Source organism: Eschscholzia californica, unplaced genomic scaffold (assembly GCF_041429995.1).
Source record: "Eschscholzia californica isolate CP2 unplaced genomic scaffold, dmEscCali1.0.p SCAF_5, whole genome shotgun sequence".
In the NCBI taxonomy this organism is placed as follows: domain Eukaryota; kingdom Viridiplantae; phylum Streptophyta; class Magnoliopsida; order Ranunculales; family Papaveraceae; genus Eschscholzia; species Eschscholzia californica.
Genome location: NW_028238472.1, coordinates 49331481 through 49352861, shown reverse-complemented (window position 1 = coordinate 49352861; position 21381 = coordinate 49331481). Strand labels below are relative to the sequence as shown.

The following is a 21381-nucleotide window of genomic DNA, read 5'->3' as shown; positions in this document are numbered from 1 at the left end:
CTTTGGGGACTATCATAAACATCATGATAGATCATGTGGTGGTCCATCTTGATTTCAGATAAAATCTACCATTTAGATTTTTTTTTTGTTGAAAGACCATTTAGATTTGTTGGTATATCTCGTAGAAAATAAAGTTACCTATTTAAAAAACAATAATCCTTCTCAAAATTTAAAATATAGTCATTCGTAGAAATAAAGTTACCTATTTAAAAAACAATAATCTTTTCCTTCTTAGAAATAAAATAACTAATTTAAGAAAAAAAGAAACAAAATAAATTTCAAGGGTTTAAAAAAAGAAATTAAAATCTCTCTCTCTCTCAATAAAATAATAACTAATTTAAGAGAAAAGAAACAAAAAAATAATAACTAATAAAAATATCTCTCTCTTAATAAAATATAACAATAAATTTCACAACATTTGATTGATATAAGTGTCCGTGTCTTAGGGAACGGGATATGCCCTAGTACTCTACAAATCAACAATTTAATCCCAAAAAACAATTGGATTTTTTGAACTTACCCTCGTCACTAACTCATAATTGATTTTACCCCCTCAATAATGGATAATTGAATTTATCCTCTTATACTTGCTATTAATGACAAAAACATCACGTAGATTTTTCTAATTAATTGACAAAGTTAATTATTTTCATTATTAAAAAGGAAAAAAAATTAAGCCTTATCATCTCTGCCATAAAATTATTGAATGTATATCTCATTAATTTCACACCAACTCACTTTCTTTCTCTCTCTAGAGTTCCCCAAAACAATAGGATAGCAAGCCAATCATCTCATCTCTCTCTCTGACACAGAACAGAGAACATACTAGCAGGGAAGAGAGAGAGATCAGATAACTATGGATATTGACATTGACGCATTAAGGTCTTTTACAGAGGTTGATGATACATACCCATCTTCTTATTCTCCTCTTCCACAAGATCAAACTGGTCATATTCATCAAATTCAAACCAATCAAAGAAGACCCATTAAGGGTTTTCTTGTTATCTTCTCATCAATCTTATTCCTATCTTTATTGATTGTCTTAATCGGTCAACAAAAACCAGATAATAATGATAATCAATCCCCCATCAAAATTGAAGAAGCTTCAAATTCACTTCTTATTCCATCATCATCTTTGAAGAGTTTGACTCCGGAAGAATTAGGAGTATCGGCAAAGTCATCCGGATTGAATTCCGGTGGTGAATCAACATATCCATGGACAAATGTTATGTTATCTTGGCAAAGAACTGGTTATCATTTCCAACCTCAAAAAAATTATATGAACGGTCAGTATTTTTTTCATTGATTTTGTGTTTATGAGTTTATGTTTCTTATACTGATTCGACAATCTCTTACCCTTCGATTTGGTTCTTTTATATTGGGGTTGCTCATGGATGTGGTTCATTACTGCTTCAGATCCTGATGGTGAGTAATTTACAATTTCTAGTTTCTGCTTTCTTCATTGGGGGATTGGGAGGTTTGAGTTGACTCTGAGTTAAATTTTAAAATGTTTGTTTTTGTCAAAATCAAATAGCTGATTCGTCTTAATAGTTCATTTCGATTGATTATGAATACATTTATTTAAGATGAGATACTTCAGATTTACTGTAAAAAAAAAACACCTAGAGTTTTAGTAAGAATTTACCCTGCATCAACTTCTTAAAAAAAAACTTCGAATAACACATGGTATGAAACATATTTAGTAATTTTCTGGTGGCACAAGTGATACAACTACTTTACTTACTGCATTGATAATTCATTTAGTATTTTCCAATTTAAAACCATCGAAAATATAAAAAATAGTTGATAAGAATGTATATTTAGAAAAATGTTATATCAACTTTTAATTAAGAGTCTTACTCAGAATCAATTCGAATGATTGAATTTAATTATGTGGTCCTGTATAAATTTGTTTGAGATCCAAACTCAGCCACTCAATGACTCCGTTTTAAATCTAGTATAACGTAACAACCTATTGATAGATAACCGGTTGGATCTTGTCATTTTGAGCATTGGGGTCTAATAGATGTAGAGACGTGAGCATTGTGAATTTGTGATAGTCAAACCTAACCAACCTTATTAAAGATGTGAGAATTCAATAGGTTCTAAAATTGTCCAGTGGCATTGTTGGTAATTAAATCAAAAGTTGAAATTCCAAAGTCTCCTCAAAGACAGTTAGGTCGTTCTACGGCAACTACTTTTTGTTATTGACGTCATTTGTGAGGTAAAATAGATTTTAAGACTCAACCATATTATTCAGTTGGATGAGCCACTGGGCCCTACTATGGTAGTAAATGTTCCAAAATGTCCAATCAAATCAATGGGACCCAATAAGGGAGGGGATCGGGTGGGCCGGACTGGACAATTTTGCTCTATGCACCATAGAGTAGTACTGGGTTGTGCTCGGCTTAGGCACTTTTCCGAAAACTTAATCCCATAGGCATCCCGACAAACGATTTTTCACTTGGGGCCAAAGGCACCCTGAGTGCCTTCGACTTGGGTGAGGTTTATCCAATTTCACTCAGCTGGCCCGAGGCTAATCTAACTTGACAAGTTAGGGTGCATGAACTTCTAAGCAAACGCGTGAAGGGGGTGCCTATATACAAACAACAATTATTTAATTTCACATCCGATTATTTCTATGAGGGAAAGCTTATACATACGAACATACCGATATAATTATATGCACATACATCTCCCTTTACTTGGACCAAAATAAACCCTAGATGTGTGTACATATAACAAAAATGGTATGTGTGTATATATTTTTCTTTTCCGTAACTAATTCTTCCTTAGGAAATTTCATATGCACATACATCTCATTTGACTCGGACAAAGATCCTAGATGTGCCAGCATATAGCAAAAATGGTGTGTGGATATGAGATTTCCTTTCTTCCTTTTCATAGTTTTCTCTTCGACTTAGGTGTGGGATTGGGCTTGGGATTGAGTTTAGGTTTGGGTTCGGGCTTGGATTTCTTTGAAATAACAAATAAATTGTTGCAGGTCCATTGTTCTATAAAGGGTGGTACCATCTCTTCTACCAGTACAATCCAGACGGGGCAATTTGGGGCAACATTGTCTGGGGTCATGCTGTATCAAAGGACCTAATCCACTGGTTATACCTCCCTATCGCCATGGTTCGCGATCAGTGGTACGACATCAATGGTGCTTGGACCGGCTCAGCCACTCTTTTACCTGATGGTTCAATAGTCATGATCTATACTGGCTCAACAAAAGACCAAGTCCAAGTCCAAAATGTTGCATTTCCTGCAAATCTCTCCGACCCACTTCTCATTGATTGGGTCAAATACTCCGGTAACCCGGTCCTATACCCACCGCCCGGTATTGGGCTCAAAGACTTTCGTGATCCGACAACAGCATGGTACGGGCCAGATTCCAAGTGGCGGCTTACAATCGGCACCAAAGTCGGCACAACCGGAACAACTCTTGTATATGAAACTACAAACTTTCTTAACTACACATTATTAGATAACTTTCTACATGAAGTTCCAGGTACCGGAATGTGGGAATGCATTGACTTTTACCCAGTATCGACGACAGTGGATAACGGGCTTGACACGTCGGTTAATGGGCCTGGGGTCAAGCATGTTCTGAAAGCTAGTATGGATGATACAAGGAAGGACTATTATGCCTTGGGAACTTATGATCTAGTGGCTAATACTTGGACACCAGATGATCCAGAATTAGATGTTGGAATAGGATTGAGGTACGACTATGGGAAGTATTATGCTTCAAAATCATTTTATGATCAAAGCACAAAGAGGAGAATATTGTGGAGTTGGATTGGTGAAACTGACAGTGTTAATGCTGATATAAAGAAGGGATGGGCATCCGTTCAGGTACTATTACTTACTTTTATTGCGATTGATTCTTCTACTTTTTAATAATTTTTCGGAAAATTCTGTATATACAGACCGCTCACATGAGAAGTCAGATTTGTTGTTTGCCTGTAAATTTGAATATGTGACAACACAAATGTGCTCTTTTTCTTTTGAAGGGCGAATCATGATATTTAGGCATGGTCGGAGCAACCCATTATGAGCACTATGCCAAAGACATAAATATGAATCAAAATTGATGTGACAAACGAACTACTAGATTATCTATACTCGAAATCATTAGGACTGTCACAAATTCCACAATGTCAATGTGTAAGTAAATATTGAATATGTGAATGAATTAATTGTTGGTGATTTTCACACCCCACAGGGCATTCCAAGGGTGGTGGTGTTTGATAGTAAAACCAAGACAAATTTGCTCCAATGGCCAGTTGAAGAAGTTGAGAGTTTAAGAACATCCAAACAAACTTTAGAAAATATAGATATCGAAGCTGGATCGGTTCTACCCATTAAAATCGGTTCTGCTGCTCAGGTTGCCTCTTGATCTCTGTCCTCGTGATGCACGTTTCTAGATTAAACCAATCTAGACCATTGAATGAACCATCTTAACTTTGATATTGTTTGAAATGCAGTTAGATATAACTGCAGAATTTGAGATCAATGAGGAAGCTTTGAATGGGTTGATTGAAGCTGATGTAGTGTATAACTGCAGTACAAGTGGTGGTGCGGCTGCAAGAGGCAAATTGGGTCCATTTGGGTTGTTGGTTCTTGCTGATGAAAGTCTTTCTGAACAAACAGCTGTTTATTTTTACATTGCCAAAGGAATAGATGGAAATCTCAAAACCTTCTTTTGTGCTGATGAATCAAGGTATGATTTTATTTTATTTTTTTTACAAAAAATAAATAAATAATCGTCAACACGAGATTCTGATATGACAACAAAGTACCGGAAAAAATTCTAGTATAGGTGAAGAATCCTTATGTCTAATGACCTCATTTACTGATGTTTTGTTGTTGTCACATCAGAACCTCGAAGTTAATTTACTAGATCTTACAGGATTTTTTTTATGTTGTTTTTTGTTCATGCAGGTCTTCTAAAGCCAATGACCTTGTTAAACCAGTTTACGGAAGCATAGTTCCTGTACTTAGCGGCGAAAAGTTATCTTTGAGAATATTGGTAAGTTGATGGTTTCATCTAATAGCACACCTAAAGTTGTCTTATCGACAAAATTTTTTAGTCAAAGTCAACTCAGTAATATTTTACCAAAACGACATTTTGGAGCGATCAGTCTCCATTTCTCTCTGGATAGTCCCACATTGGTTGAGTGATGGACATGTGATATGTCTATAAGTCTAGATAAAAGCACCCTTTCGTGACATTGTTTCTGCGTGAAGAAGGCCTAAAAACACCCGAAGACAGTGACGTAGTCAAAAAAAAAATAACAAGCCTCTACCCAATAATATATCGAACTTAACATTGATATGTGAGAGAGGAGATTATTTGAGATTATTTCATGTGCTTTACTTTTAAGTGTAATAAGCATAATTGTGCGAGTTTATCCTTTTCTTGCAGGTTGATCACTCTATTGTTGAATCCTTTGCTCAACGCGGAAGAACATGTATAACCTCTAGGGTTTATCCGACAAAAGCTATTGATGGTGCTGCGCGCCTCTTCCTCTTCAACAATGCAACAGGAGGCAGTGTTACTCTTACTTCACTCAACGTATGGGAAATGAATTCTGCATTTATTCGCCCATTCTATGATCAATAATATCCATAATTCAAAATTGTACTTCCAAATAAATTCTTTTTCAGTGAAATATCAGTGTTCCCTATTGATCTCATGTCATGATTTTGATCTACTATCTATATGTAAGATCTTGATCTTGAATGTATTATTTTTCTATCAGTGAATAAGAGAGAAAACAATGCTTTATGTGCTCCTTTGAGTTGTTTCATTTTTTTCTAGATTCTTGGAGCGCCTTTAGAATTCCCTTATTTTATTTTAACTAGTATAATATTACTTCAATAGATTTTATGTTCACCCCCAATTTTACAAACCTCAATCCTTAAAGACCATGTTACTACTACATAATGGACCCTAGGTTTTAGGCTAAATAGGTAATACTTTTTATACCATTCAGCATGATAAACTACTGCCCCCTATGACCAAATAAATGACATTTAGGTTCTTAATATTAGTAATAGGGGGTAACACAAACGGGTCTTACCCAACTCACTCAGTTACACAATTATATCCTAACTTAGAAACAGCAATAACAATACGATCAAGATCTTCGCTTCTTTCGGCACAAGCTAATTTGAAAAGTGAAAATCCATCTTTAGAATTCAAACACAGAAGTCCTTCGGATTTCATTACCTCGTCACGAAACTTCATTATTTTATCATCAGAGAGATTTGTATAGAGAGATTAAACGAGACATTATTCAAGCTATTTCAAAAGCTAGGGTACCTTTTTTTTTGCGGAACTGAAAGCTAGGATACCTAGTAAAGGAGATTTTGTTGAATCTTTGTTTGAACAATAACCTATTTGGTAACGTGGGCTCTAACTTTTTTTTTTCTTTTCTGGTTGAAAATATGTTTTTTTAGGGAAGAAGTCTAATTTGATTCGTGGTGATTCGTGTTTTCCACATTTCACAGAAGGAATCACCACAAGCCACGTAGAATTCTTGCTCAAAATCTGTCTTGTGTTTTTTGTTCCCTAGCATTAGTGTTTACCTCAATGCTTATCTAAACTATACTCCTATAAATACTTATAAGAATATATTCGGTGAACAACTTTCCACATCTGGAGTTCTTTCTCAAACTCAACTTTTTTTTTTCTTTGTTGAAAGTTTTCAAAAGAGTTAGGATACTTGTGCTTAAAAATGAAGAAAAACAGGACGAAAAGAGTTAGGATTTAAAGATAGAGAAACACTATATATTAACCCTTAAAATTAGTAGGAAAAAGATTCGAAATTGGTCGGTATTGAAGGAGTGGCCAAGGCTACCCAAACACAATAATGTGGGTGCATCGGAAGTGCCCCTCCACCCAGGTTCGTATACGAGAGCATTCAACATATTTGTGGAAATCTACAAAAAATTAATTCGAACTCAATATATAATACTTAATCCCAAACTAATGAAGTTGAGGCTCATATCTTTAATATTCTTCACAAAGTTGGTGTACATAATCTTTGAAATAATTGAAAAATGACGTTGACTTTGACTTTAGAAGAAACAAATTCCCATTAAGAGTGAGACAAATTGGAGGGAATTACTCCTTGATTTCTGTCCTAATCTAGCTCTTTAATCTCTCCATAATCAATGGCTGTTTATCCTACCCAAAACGTTTAATGAAGTCTTCTCTTTCAAAGTTTCATAATAGCTAAAAAAAAAAGGTATTCAAATATAGTTGCAATAAAAAAATGTATTCAAATATAGATTATCGGATTATTATTAACATTTTATTTCCGATTATATAACTCACCTCTCCATGTGCGAAATTGTTGCTCAAGATTAAGATTCCATTCTGAATAAGCACGTCGAATTACTTATATTTGGTAGGGCTCCACCAATCCCCTACTACAAACGGGCCCATAGAAGTTAAAAATGGAAGAGCAATTAGTTTTCTTTAAGAAAATAATTCAAGCAAAGCATAATTTAAGTATAATATACTAGAATTTTTATTGTTAGGATTGTAGAATAGAAAGTTCAACAAAAAAAAAAGATTGTAGAATAGAAATTGAAACAAACTTATCCTAAGAATGGGAAAATAGTGAATAAAGTAGGAATAATATTTAAATGAAGGGAACAATAATAAGGTAGTAGTTTCTTTGGACGAAAAATGAATTAAAAAGACGGAAAGTAGTTCCTTATGTTATAAAAGTTAATGGGAATACCATTTGTGTATGAAGTGTGAAAGTTGATCAAATTATTATTTTTAACCAGACAATTCCAAAACTTCTCCATTTTCACGCCAAATATATTCTGGTTGGTATAGCTAACTTCTTATCTAAGAACCAACTTCCGCACACTTTATCTTATCTGTCTTTTCTCTCTTTGTAAAGTTTCTTTCATTTATATCTTAACTTTCTTATTCTCCAAAATATTTTCTTAAACAAGATCTGTTTTTTCACTTAAAACAACAAAATGGTCAATATCATGGAAGTAAAGCTTAACAAAACTACATAATTTGGGAAGACTGCAGTTTGTGTTGGCTTTCATACTTGTAAAAGTGAGTACTCCCCTAACAAAAAATAATTGTTATACCATCCTAATGAATAGGGTGTCTGTCCATTTTACATGCATAAGTTATTGTATGCATGTTGACTCATGTTATGCTACATTTTATTGTTTATATTTTCGTGCAACTACCTTGAATTTACTATGGTATTAGATGTGTTAGAATGTTTTAAAAATACATTTTCTTAAAATTAAATTGAAAAATGTAGATTTCATGTTCAACTGAGTTATCTCGATTTTTTTTATAAAAATCATCAATAAATAAAAAAATAGAAGTCCGGAAACTTGAAATTGAATTAGGACTGAATTTTTATGGAGAACAATATGTGAGTGCGGAAGGTTTCTACTTGAAAGCACATTTTAACATCCAAACTTTTGAACGTCGGACCTCTTACATGAGTAAGTAGATTGGACTAGTAAAGAAAGAAGGTGGCATGGAATTAAAAAAGAAACGGTGTTAAATTGAGGATCAAACACTAGAATGGTGCAGTGGAGGGTGCAAGATATGTGCCAGTATAGGATGTCCTAGCACAAAGAGCCCAAAACTTATAAGAGAAGTGTTACTTGGCCTCAGAAAGGTGTCGATGACATGCCAAAGGCTGATGTGGTGTGCGCACAACACCCATTAGACGGATCATATATAGAGAGAAAAATGGTATGCGGAGTGAGTGCCAATCACATCAGCCTTCCGCCTATGGTTGACTGTACTCCCCTCCCCCCCCCCCCCCCCCCCCCCCCCCCCCCAACTAGCATTTTCAATTTTCATAATGGCTAAGCATTTTAACTTGATATTCTTGGTTTGACTATTGTAAGGAGATGTCGGGACTTTTTTTTTTTTTTTTTTTGTTGAGAGTACGTAGAAGTTGGGACTTGGGGGGATCCCTAAAGGGGAATTAGAATTATTTTAGGTTTGCCTCATTGTTATAGTCCCCTAAGATCACATTTTCTTTGCAACAGAAAAAAAAAGATCACATTTTCTTGCATTTCCTCTCTCATTTAGTCCCCCTAATATCACATTTTCTTTCTCTCCCATTGTCCAATTTCTATTCTGTTGTGCAACTAGGTTTTATACTGTTTAGAGATAGAGAGTAGAGGTATTGAGATCTAGATGACATTCTATAATGGTGTTAGCTGTATGGGGATACATTAATAATAGCATTACAAAACAAATGCTAACCTCCTCGAGAGGAATCCCAAACCCCATGAAGTGGGTCAATTTGCTATCTTTTTTTTTTTCTAATCGCGAATTAAGTATAAACAATGCTAGAAAATGCTGCAAGTCAGAACTTACTCTACACTTAAACGAAATTAACGATCATCAGTTCTCCGTCAATTCTTTTCTTTTTCTTGATAGACTTTTTCATTTTCTTGGTTAACAATTGATTTCAACTTGGGAAAATAGCGGTTTAGATATTACACTCTAACTTTTCTTATCAAATTATTCAAGCTCATATCGGTGCTAAAATTAATTCCTCTCCCTGTCCCTTAGGCTCGAGAGAGTATGACGCGAAACTTCGCTAGCATGACCTTAGAGACGACCTTCGCGGCTTCGCCTATAGAGTTTGGGATGTCCTTGCTTATCCCTATCCATATTCTCTCTTTAAAGATTGTAATTATATGTAATACACGAAAAACAAAATGCAACATATAATATTCTTGTATATCGAACTGAAATAACTTTTTTAGTTCTACACGTTATGTACAACCACAACTATATATGTTCACGAAATGGAACAATTAAAAAGAGAAGCATTGGGCCACTATGCATGAGTTTATGATAATGTTTTACAGGTAGGCAAACAAAACAATCAACTGCCCTCCTCTCCTATCAAGTTGTAAAGACTAAATTACTAGGGGCCCCTACCTAAAACAAATTTATTAAGAGGGCCCGACAAAGTGACCAAACTTCCGCATCCGGCACATGGCCCTTACAAATTATAGAACAAATTAATTCCCACGTCTATCAAAAATTAACACGTCATTCTAAATTTGAATCAACGGTTAAAAATTAATCTCAACGGTATGAAAGTCAGGTGCGCCGTTAGTTGAGAAACACGATAACATTCCTCATGAAAGGGTCATTAGAACGTTGAGGAAAGTCTGGCTATTGGCTGTCTCTTTTATCATTACTGGAAATAGATTGTGATAAATCCAGCACCTTATCTGCTAAATCCAGGTAATTTTTTATGGGTTATTTCCCAAATGGCCCCCAACTTTGTGACCAGCTTCCTGACTGGCCCCCTACTTTAACAATAATTCCCGTATAACCCTCTTTTTCCGTTATCTTTAACTTTCTGTTACTCTCTGTCCTCCATCTCATTTCCTCTCTCTGCCAAGTCACCTATCACGCCACATCATCATCTTCTCCGGCAAGGGTCGTCGGCCGGCCAAATTTTATACTCCAACTTTCAGAAACTGCCTCTTCATTATATTTTCTCTTCCTCTGGACCTCCGGTCGTCTGTATTATATCTTCTTCCTCTCTTATATCTCGTAATAATATATTAGTATTAGTTGAGACTATAATTTAAAACCGAGTTTCGGGGCTAGCAATAAGTCATAATCTTGCATCTTGAGTCTTGACCATCAATTTCTGCTCAATTTTGTGATCTATCTTTCTTAACAAACTATACAGATATAGATATTGAGATATATTGAAAAAAAAAAATTTAAAATCCCTTTTACATCAATCAACTCATTCTTGCACGCTCCACCAAATTCTTTCACATTTCTCCCCTTATTTCGTATATAGATCTTTGTATAAGAAAACTTTCGTTAATATTTATTTTTTATTTAAGCTTAGTGTTGTTGATTCAACTATTTATGGTATTATTGTTTGGGTTACTCTTCTTGAATTTGCAGGCGACGATTAGAAATGCAACTCTCACAAATCTATGTAATAAAACTCTCATCCTGATGTACTCGAGGATTCTTTGGTGGAACCTTCGCCAATATTCGTGTGAGGATTCCATTTGAGAACAATGAGATATTTGTGAGGAAAATAGGGAGAAACAAAGAAGAAAATATGACAGATTGAGAAGAAAGGGAACAATTTAATGGGAACAAATTTCCAAAGCATTAGTTGGAAAATAATTTTAGAAAAATATTTAACATGAAGATGATGAAAGAAATAAAAGTTGGTATATACGAATTAAAAAGAAAACTTAAGCGTGATAATTTAGAGTACTTTGAAATACATAACAGTTATTAGATTGAAAATGGATACAAAAAAATGGTCATCTGAATATTTCGTATAAATCAGGAGGCCCCAAGCGGCCAAGCAGGAAACTGACCACAAACTAGGGGGCAAACGAGAAATAACCCTAAGAGTTAAGGTTTATTAATATGATTATGAAATACTTAAATGTTCTCCTTAGGATTATACACAGTCTATCTTGTATAAACCGTTGGATTGATTTCTTAGTCTCATCTAACGGTTAAGAATCTAAGGATAATGTGGTATTAAATTGGAGAAGTATAAGTTTATAGTGTGGACTTGTTGGGAAACCAGTCTATTAACTTCTCTCTTTCAGAGCTCTCTCTCTCTCTCTCTCTCTCACTCTAAAATCTTCTCTCTCTACCTTCAAACAGAGAATGTAAAGTCAGAAATCATCATTAAATCGTCTTAAAATCAATCTAATACTTGTTTTTCAGTCAGATTCATGGCTTCATTTCAAAAATTTCTACTTTTATTGATCAACATTTCGTTTCTTATGAGTGTTTGTTTTGCTGGAGATCCTTTTGTTTATGAAGATTGGGAAGTTACTTATATGACTATTGCTCCTTTGGGTGTTAAACAACAGGTTTGATTTTGTTAATCCCTAGATCTATTGGCTTATTCATGTTAATTAATTTTGGGTTCTTGTTTTTTTTCTTTTCTTGATTCACTAAATGTACTTATTTTTTATTTATGGTTTTAAGATCTGGATTTTAGTGGGTCTTGATCTAATTGAATTGAAATGTACTAGTATTTCTCATTGAATTAGGTTTTATGATCTGGGTTTTTAATGTTTTTCTACTACTTTAATCAAATGTTCTGTTTTTGAAAATCTGATTATATTCTGATCTTAGCTTAAGTGTTCTTGTTCTACTTGAATGAGTAATCTATACTAATTTGGTAGTTGATAAGAGTTTTAGTGTTGGGTACTTCTGATATCCAGGATCCAACTAGGGTTGAGTTGTAATTTGTATAAGCTTCTCCATTGATTCATTTGCTTCAAACTCGACCCGTATTTCGTTACTACTTGTTTAAGTGAACTCAAGAGTGATTCCAAGTTAATCCCTAAGAAAAAAAAAATGAGTTTCAAGTTACTTTGGAATTTAATTTTAACCTATACATTATTTGGGATTTCAGGTTATAGGAATTAACAATTTATTTCCAGGCCCTGTTCTTAATCTTACTACGAATAACAATGTGGTTATTAACGTTACGAACCGATTGGATGAACATCTTCTCATGACCTGGTAAGATTCAATTTAAAGTCCAACATTTTGTAGTTTTTTATTTCCTAATGTGGGTTGATGTTGAAGATCTTATGCTGTTTGTCTGATCAGGAATGGTATCCAACAACGTCGTAATTCTTGGGAAGATGGTGTTCGTGGCACTACTTGCCCCATTCCTCCAAATTGGAATTTTACTTACCAGTTCCAGGTTAAAGATCAGATTGGAAGCTTTTTTTACTTTCCTTCGATCAATTTTCAGAGCGCAGCTGGTGGATATGGTGGAATAATTGTAAATAATCGTGATGTTATTTCTCTTCCGTTTGCTAACCCGGATGGTGATATCACCATTGTGATTGGTGACTGGTACAATAGAAACCATACGGTTCGTGTTCTTGCTTAATTTTAGTTGCTCTCTTTTTCTCTTAAATTGCTTGGTTTAGGATAGAGAATCTAAAGTTTTGTACTTTATATTGTAGGATTTAAGGAAGACCCTTAATGGTGGAAAAGACCTTGGCATGCCGGACGGTGTTTTAATTAATGGAAAGGGACCCTACCGATACAACGATAGTCTTGTCCCTGATGGCATCGACCATGCAACTTTTGATGTCAAGCCAGGTAATCTCTTGAGAAAAAATACGTATAATTTCATCCCGTATTTGATTGAACAAGTAATTACTATTTGCTAAAATAGATAAACGTGGGGTTGAAGATCTAAAGACGATGTCTCAAGTAATGTTTTGCAGGAAAAAACTACAATGTCTTGTATGATTTGCTTCTAAGTTCTAACCATTATTTGGTCTTTGGGTTGTGTTACGTTCAATGACAATATTGTTATTATGGTTTTGGACAGGCAAGACTTATCGTCTTCGTGTGCACAATGTTGGAATCTCTACTAGTTTGAACTTCCGTATACAAAACCATAACCTTCTTCTTGTAGAAACAGAGGGAGGATACACAGTACAGCAAAATTATACTAACCTTGATATTCATGTCGGACAATCTTATTCTTTCTTGGTGACCATGGATCAGAATGCAAGTTCGGATTACTACATTGTAGCTAGTTCTAGGTTTGTAAATGAGACAATTTGGAACAAAGTTACGGGTGTTGGTATTTTGCACTATTCCAATTCCAAAGGCAAGGCATCCGGTCCTCTCCCAGATCCACCAATGGATCAATTCGACAAGACATTTTCGATGAACCAAGCAAGATCTATCAGGTGAACGAAAAGATTGCTTTTTCTCTACCTTTCTTTTGTTTCTGTTAAGTTCAGTTGGCTTCTTCCGATTTTATTTTTCTTTCGGTTTCTTGATTTTGATTGTCTCGGGTTTCTATTTGATTAGGTGGAATGTGTCTGCTAGTGGTGCTCGACCTAACCCACAAGGATCTTTTAAATATGGGTCAATTAACGTTACCGATCTCTATGTTTTGAAGAACAAACCACCGGTGATGATTAATGGAAAACGACGAACCACACTCAATGGTATTTCTTACGTAAACCCAGATACACCGTTAAGGCTTGCTGACCAATTCAAACTCAAGGGAGTATATACTCTCGATTTTCCTAACAAACCACTTACTGGTGCGTCACGGATGAGTTCATCGGTCATAAATGCTACATTTAGGGGTTTCATGGAAGTCATTCTTCAAAACAACGACACTAAGGTCCAGAGCTATCACTTGGATGGTTATGCATTTTTCGTCGTTGGGTAATTATTTCTTCCATTTACGTCTAAAAATGTTATTACACACCTAGTACCTTCATATATATACTCATTTTCATAATGTTAATATGCAGTATGGATTTTGGAGATTGGACGGAGAATAGCAGAGGAACTTACAATAAGTGGGATGGGGTTGCTCGAAGCACAATACAGGTACTTATCTGAGATGAGCATTTCATGTTCTTTTCAACATTTTTCCTTCTAAAGTGTTATAGCAAAATGCTTGTTTTCGATTCATTACTCATAAGCTCTCCCACTTTTCTAGGTTTTCCCCGGAGCATGGACAGCAATCTTAATCTCCCTCGACAATGTTGGCTTTTGGAACTTACGAACACAAAATCTTGATAGTTGGTATCTTGGCCAAGAAGTATATCTTAGAGTTGTCAATCCTGAGCAAACCAATAAAACCGAGGAAGCTATTCCAGACAATGCCCTCTTTTGTGGTGCCCTGAAAGATAAGAAACAGTACGTATCGAAATCCCCTTATACCACCCAATTATGCCTATTTTTCCGTTTATACTAATTCGACAACTTCTAATTCGCATTTCTAATGTGTTTACATTTCAGACCACCGCATGAGCCAGCTAAGTCCAAAAATGCAGCTCCATCAATCAAATCAGAGCTAGTCTTCACATTGTTGATGCTTTTCTTTGCTGCAATTCCTGTTTTCTGCTAAGAAGATATGCAAGTCACGGTGGTCGGTTTTCACGAGTTAATGGATTTCTTCATTCGATGTGTTTTTAGTTTGTGCAAGTATACTTTTCATTATAGTGAATTTTCTAAGTGATTCTTTATATGTGTTTTTCTTAGCTTCTCTTCCCTTCCACTTCCTGTAATTCTAGGTCTTTGAGGGGGTTTATCTATCATTCTTTTTCTATTTATAACTTGTGTACTCTGATTATTAATTTTCGATCACCATTTTTCAATACCATTTGACTCCTTATACTGAAATCTTTGCCTTATATTTACTACATTATTTGCAATTCATATGATATTGTTCGATCTTAGCATGTCCTTCAAATTCTATATAGTTCTTACGAGATTTTTTTTTCGAAGTTGTAAGTAATAAATATCATAGATATTATTCTATTCTTGGGTACCCATTTCTTACTTTCTTTGTGTGAAAAGTATATATACAACCTGGAAGACAACAGAGAGACCCATGAGATGAACATGAAGATTATTTGTATTATAGATTTCCTGCAAGTTGGTTTCCATGTGAGTACGTGAGTGAATGAAAACTGTGATGTTATGAGCTGTTTGTGGTCCTACTAGGGTTTTCATGTGAAGTTCTTTGGTTTTTCTTACAGAGAGAGAGAGAGAGACAAAAAATTACAGACTGTTTTGGTATAAAGGAACTTCCTTCTGAGCTGGTTCTGTGTCAAGTCTTTGTCATTTGTTCTAAATTTTGGTATAACAATCTGTCTAATCTTTGTGGTTGACTAGATCTTTGAAGTTCAAGCTTCACTATTTTTTAATGAACTTGGTTACTTTCTTCGTAATCAAACATAAATTTTTTCTTGAAAATGTCAAATGAGCAAAAAGAAAAAGTTTTTGTAAAGCCCATTTTAGCCTAGTGGCAACTTGTGTATCTCCACTTAGACTAAGAGCATCTCCAATGCAAAACTCGAAAAAGAATTCCAATTGAATTATATGTCAAGTTTCAGTTGAGATTCTCTAATTCAATTCCTTCTCCAATGCGACACTCAAAAAAACTTTAATAGTTACACATGTCATACATACATCTAATAAGGAACCAACTAAGAGAGAAAGACTTTTTACTGGTCTTAAAATAAAATATGATGACTAAAAATACTTAAGATATTCAAAAGAGATCTTAAAAATAGAATTTGTAATTGAATCGATCTTAAAATTAACACATCATCTTAAGATCTCAATTGAGTTTTTCATTGAAGAGTTTTTTTTTCTTAAAGAAAAACTTTAAAGTCTTAGGTGGCACTTAAGATTTCACTATTGAGTCTTGCATTGGAGATGCTTCAAGTCAAGTGTTAAACATATAACAAATCTTTATACACAAAACTTCTCCCTCTAAAATCGAAGACTCTCTCACTCTGGTCGAGAACTCTTTTGCCTCTTTTGCAATTGACATTCTCTCTCTGCTTTAGAGATAGAAGGTCATTCTCACCAAACTTGGAGAAGGAGCTGTCTGTATAACATCGAATCGAAGTATATAATAAGCACTTACTTTTGGTGTTGTGTTTATAAGCTGGGGTATGAATAATAAACTGCAGCCATATAAAATTTACAATTACCGAAAAAACACATAGGAAGTTTTAAAGGCGCCCCTGTAAGTGTTAAAGGGCCTCCTCCAACGCAACGAGAGATTGTAATGGAATGAGTCGCCTTTATCACTTATAACCACGTTTTGAATGCTTCTCATTTTTTTTGACATAGCTCCTGAGAGTCATTGCGTACGTGGTTTGTATTCATCATGAATAAACACATAAATTTAATAAGTTGCCATCATCAAAGACATCTTTCACATTAAAGGTCAAATATAGACCTTTAAGGCCATCCTAAAAACTTAAAAGTCTATTCCTAATTATAATTTTGTTATATATTTTAACAATACTCAATAAATAATGGTTTCCACCTCCATCATGAATCAAATTTGTAACCTCTAAAGTTTCAGAATTGATACACAATCAACTGGCAAAGCAGTTGTTGACTTATATGACTATATGAATTTGGGTGCCTATAGTTGAAGTCTTAGAGAAGAGGGTGCCTAGTAAACAATATCATCATTCATTCAAACTCATGGGAACTACAATTGATCATCATTATCGGATTAGCTAGGGCTAGTAAACACTAGTAAGCATGTTAAGAAATGAATGATGATAATGTTTTTCTGTCATGCCCTTGAGGAGTGTGCCCAAGGGTTTGTGGTTAGTGTTAACATCACCTTGTAAAAGCATCACCAATCCCATATATTATCATATTTTCCTGTCGGCCATTCATATGTCCCTTTACTCTTTCACATTCTCACTGTGTTCTCCGGTAAGAATTTTGATATTAGGGTAAAGTCACTTTTGATGATTGAATCAGAGAACTTAGGGTATTAGTTTAGTCTTAAGATCACATTAATCTATCGGAAAGTAAACTGTTAGACTTGTAACTAATTTATTGTGCATTTCTCTAAAATACATAAAAAAAATGTATAGGCCATGGTCAAATACTCTAGATTTATTTCATTAATTTATAGGTGTGTTGAATGAAATATAGGTAGTTGGTGATGGTTGTCAAGTTTTCTTTCATTACTTGTTCAGAATTTTTTACCCAAGTCTTTGGGTGGCTTATTTGTTTTACAACATTAGGAATTTGTTCATGATCTGACGTGTTTCATAGCGTGCTGATGTAATGAATTTATAAAAAAAAGAGTTACAATAATTAAAAAGAAGGTAGTAATATAAAGAATATCAATTTGCAAGATTTTTCCGAGTGAAAATAATTTCCAAGACCTTTTAATAACGGTTAGACTTTTTAAAGAGAAATGCTATTTGGCTCGGAAGCTTGCTTATTACCTTTCTTACCGTTTTTGTAAGGACATTTTGTTTCAAATAACGGCTCTATCTAAAATGTGCCTTAAATTTATGAAGTCCTAATCTTTTTCGAATTCAAAAGTCAATTTTAGAATCTGTCATTGATTGCATTTATACCCAAGTTCAATATTCCTGGATTTGCACTTATGTGGGATCGAATTTGAGACCTCCGTATTACAGAGTAGATGCACTTACCAACTGAACTACCAGTTGTTAGCTTCATTCATATGTGTTGAAATATAGTCCTTGCAGTAAAGTCTCTAACGGAGGAAATATTAAAAGACAAAAAGAAAAATGGTGAACACAAAGGGCTAAAGCACAAATTAGTCTAACTATTAGGGGGTAAATCGTAACGAAGAATAGAGAGTAAAATGTTGGGGTCAAAAGGTAAATGCAAGTCAAAGTAGTCGACCGTTGGGGGGAATCTAGTACTACTATATTATTATTATTTGAAATTAGGCTTGAGTGGGAACGACACGGTTTGATGGTTTCGATTTCTGTCGGCGCCCACTCGGTTGTTCCACTTGGACAGTTCGACCCACATGACTATGAGCTAGGCTCTAGTGGGTCCAACCAGGGGTCGGATAGATTACCCCAATATTTTATGATTACTAACAAGTGAAGAGTGGCTCTCAATAAGGGGAGAGCATAAAGAAATCTTATCTTTGTCCTACTTTTCTCTATGCCCCAGTTTTGAAAAACAAAAAATTTTGTGAAACACAAAATGTTGAATGGAACTTTCTGTTTCTCAAGCTGCCACCACGGTTTATTTTCTTCATGCCCACGACCCTCTCTCTCCTAAATCTTTTCCTATCTCTAAAATTAGAGGTGAGCAGCAATCGGTTTTAGTTCAAACCGAAGCCGAACCAACTATTCGGTTGACCGATTTGTTTCGTCTCAATTGAGTTCGGTTGATCAGTTTAACAGAACACAATTTTAAGAAAATGTTACAATAATGTTATTCATTTCGTTGCATAAAGATTAAATTCTTTATTCTAGATTAGACTTTTTTTTATTTTTTTAAATATTTTTTTTAGTTTAACACTTTTTAACTTTATTAAATTATTATTAACATGATATAACAAGGATAATTCAGATTTTAGTACTAAAATTTAGTATTTCTTACTCTCTACCCACTATAGATAACATTTTATAATGATAAAACCCTTAGGATTCAATCAGTTTGGTTTGGGTGGTATCTATAAACCCAAGCGGAAGCCAAACTAAACCAAATCGGTTTAGTTTGCTCGGTTTTCTGGCCAAACAGAGTCGAACAGTGATCCCTATCTTAAACTTTCACTCTCTCGGTCTCTATCCTCTTACTATTTTGCTGAGAATCCTCTTCAATGATTTTAGGATTCAAGAGAATTTCAACTTCCTTCGCCAAAATAGTGAGAAGAGAGAGGGTGAAAGTTTTAGAGAGAATGATTGTTGTGATCGACGATGGTGGTCAAAGTCAGAGGAGAGGAGGAAGAAGAAGAAGCGGTGGTCTAGATTTGTTTTAAGGATCGTCGGCGATAATAATCTGCTGATGACTATTGTCGGCGCGAAGAGAAGAAGTTGTGATATTTAGAGAAAAAAGTCAAATATTTCTTCTAAAATACTTATCTGTTTACTTCCGTAATTCTTTTTCCTTCAAAATAACTGTCTTTTATATATGAGATAAAAATTAAAGCGAAGGAGTTATTAAATTAAATCAAATAAATTTTCGAAACCCTAACAACTTGAAGATGCCTCTCTGGTTCGACCTGTACAGAAATCCTTAAAACTAAAAGCTGGATATTATAAATCAGCAATGATAATAGATTGTAGTATTAAAAAATTAAAAGAACTTTCCAAACACCAAAATCCTTTAATAAAATATGAAGATAAATTGCTAGTGGTCTTTTAGTTTATAATTATAATGACACATAATAGAGTAGAAAATGAAATTTGGTACATACTTTTATCTTCTATTTTCATGTACTCTCTACCTACTTCCATTTCTTATTTTCACGAAACATCTGGTACTAGGTGGTGGAAAGAGCATATTTTGTTTTTGTGAAATAAAAAGAAATGGTCAATTCTAATTTGGCTGAGGTATGTGACTAACTGAAAATTTTGGTCCAGTTATTAATTTAACATTAAAAAAAATCTTTATCCGAAAAAAAATAAATTAAGAAAAATAAAAACAAAATAAAATATTTGGTTAACTTTCTAGTTTGGTCTCAAAACTATAATGCCGTTAATCAAATAAACAATCTGTTTTATCTTTGTTTTGAAAAAGTTTTCCCCTTTTGTTCCTTCACTTTTATAATTTTCGGCAAATTTGTTGAAATTGATTGCCAACAATAGTCAACCAACTATTACTCGTGATTTTTATAATTTTTGGCAAACTTGCTGAAATTGGTGGCAGAGATGATGTAAAAGAAAGAGAGTCCAACTATAAACTATTACTCGTGATTTTCAACAAACTTGTTGAAATAGGAGGCAAAGATAAACTAAAGAAAAGGGAGTTGTTGGTTACTTGGTTTTTTTTTGTTCTGTTGAGGTTGCTGAGTATTGGCCGACACCAATCTCAGTAAGTTTTTTTCGACGACTATGTGACAAATGAAAGAGAAGGAAACTAATAGATAAAACAAAATAAAATAATTATTGACTCTTAAGTTTGACTAGCAGAATTGTAGAATTGTACATTAAATTATAACACTAAAAAAATATGACGTCAAAATCTATATTTAGTCACAAACTGGGTGCCAAGTTGAAGTTAGCCCGAAGAGGCGAAGAGACTAGAAAATAAAGAAAAAATGAGGCAGTTCCAATATTGTTGTATCTCCTTCGTACGTGCATATCTATTCAAACAATTGATCTTTTATAATCACTAGGGTATAGCCCGTGCCCGTAGGGCACGAAAATTTCTATATTTATGTTATACAAAATTATCAAATATTTTGGTGACATGACACCAAAACCTATGTCATTTGTTATATAGATTTTTGTTTTTTTTGAATTGTTAAGCGTGTGCCTCGAACCCTTGACCTCTAGGTGGAAGATTATACCTCTTACCACTCCAACCAAGCTATATAGATTTTTCTTAGTTGCAACCAATATAGATTTTTGTTGGTTGCAACAAAATACTACTAATCAAAACAAAATAAAGTTTTGTTTGTTTTTTTGGTTTGAGTGATAAACAATTGTTCTATTGTTGCATTTAAGTTCACTTCTTAATTTCTTATTGGTACTTCAATTTTTTTTTTCAACTTATCACAAAGATAGGTGTGGGATTGTAAGAAACCAACACTTCATACATTTCTATGACCACTTTGTGAAATAACCAAATATAATTTACAAATGCAAAACTAGTTCTCTTTCTTTATTGGGAGTAAGTACTGTCTCACCTTTCTAGTGTTCTTTGTATCATTGATTTCTTGTCGGGTACTTAGAGAGTCCACATCAAACAGCCGAGTAAACCCACAACTAAAATTTTGGCATGTCTTGGAAATTTATTTATTTGTTCTATCAATTGGGGAAATTGAGGTGTATTATAAGCTAATGTGGGGCACAAAACTTGAT

General features: G+C 34.2%; 2 protein-coding genes across 4 annotated transcripts; both read left to right on the top strand.

The window, feature by feature from the left end:
* The first annotated feature begins 701 nt into the window (after window positions 1–701).
* On the top strand, window positions 702–5804 carry LOC147540118 (beta-fructofuranosidase, soluble isoenzyme I-like). 3 transcript variants are annotated; one of them, XM_086639162.1, is made up of 7 exons: window positions 702–1286; window positions 1417–1477; window positions 3005–3861; window positions 4232–4393; window positions 4494–4729; window positions 4951–5038; window positions 5435–5804. In XM_086639162.1, exons 2-7 carry the CDS (start codon window positions 1423–1425, stop codon window positions 5630–5632), a joined length of 1596 nt encoding a protein of 531 aa, XP_086495288.1. In that variant the 5' UTR covers window positions 702–1286; window positions 1417–1422; the 3' UTR covers window positions 5633–5804. The 3 variants fall into 3 exon arrangements, with proteins under 3 accessions (XP_086495288.1, XP_086495286.1, XP_086495287.1); XM_086639160.1 differs by having other exon boundaries at window positions 732–1286; window positions 1417–1425; XM_086639161.1 differs by lacking the exon at window positions 1417–1477 and having other exon boundaries at window positions 732–1286.
* A 5669-nt stretch (window positions 5805–11473) lies between these two features.
* Window positions 11474–15220, top strand: LOC147540117 (monocopper oxidase-like protein SKU5). Its single transcript, XM_086640017.1, has 9 exons — window positions 11474–11907; window positions 12459–12568; window positions 12659–12929; window positions 13024–13162; window positions 13398–13764; window positions 13889–14254; window positions 14344–14422; window positions 14535–14734; window positions 14837–15220. Exons 1-9 carry the CDS (start codon window positions 11767–11769, stop codon window positions 14943–14945), a joined length of 1782 nt encoding a protein of 593 aa, XP_086496143.1. The 5' UTR covers window positions 11474–11766; the 3' UTR covers window positions 14946–15220.
* Window positions 15221–21381: the final 6161 nt, after the last annotated feature.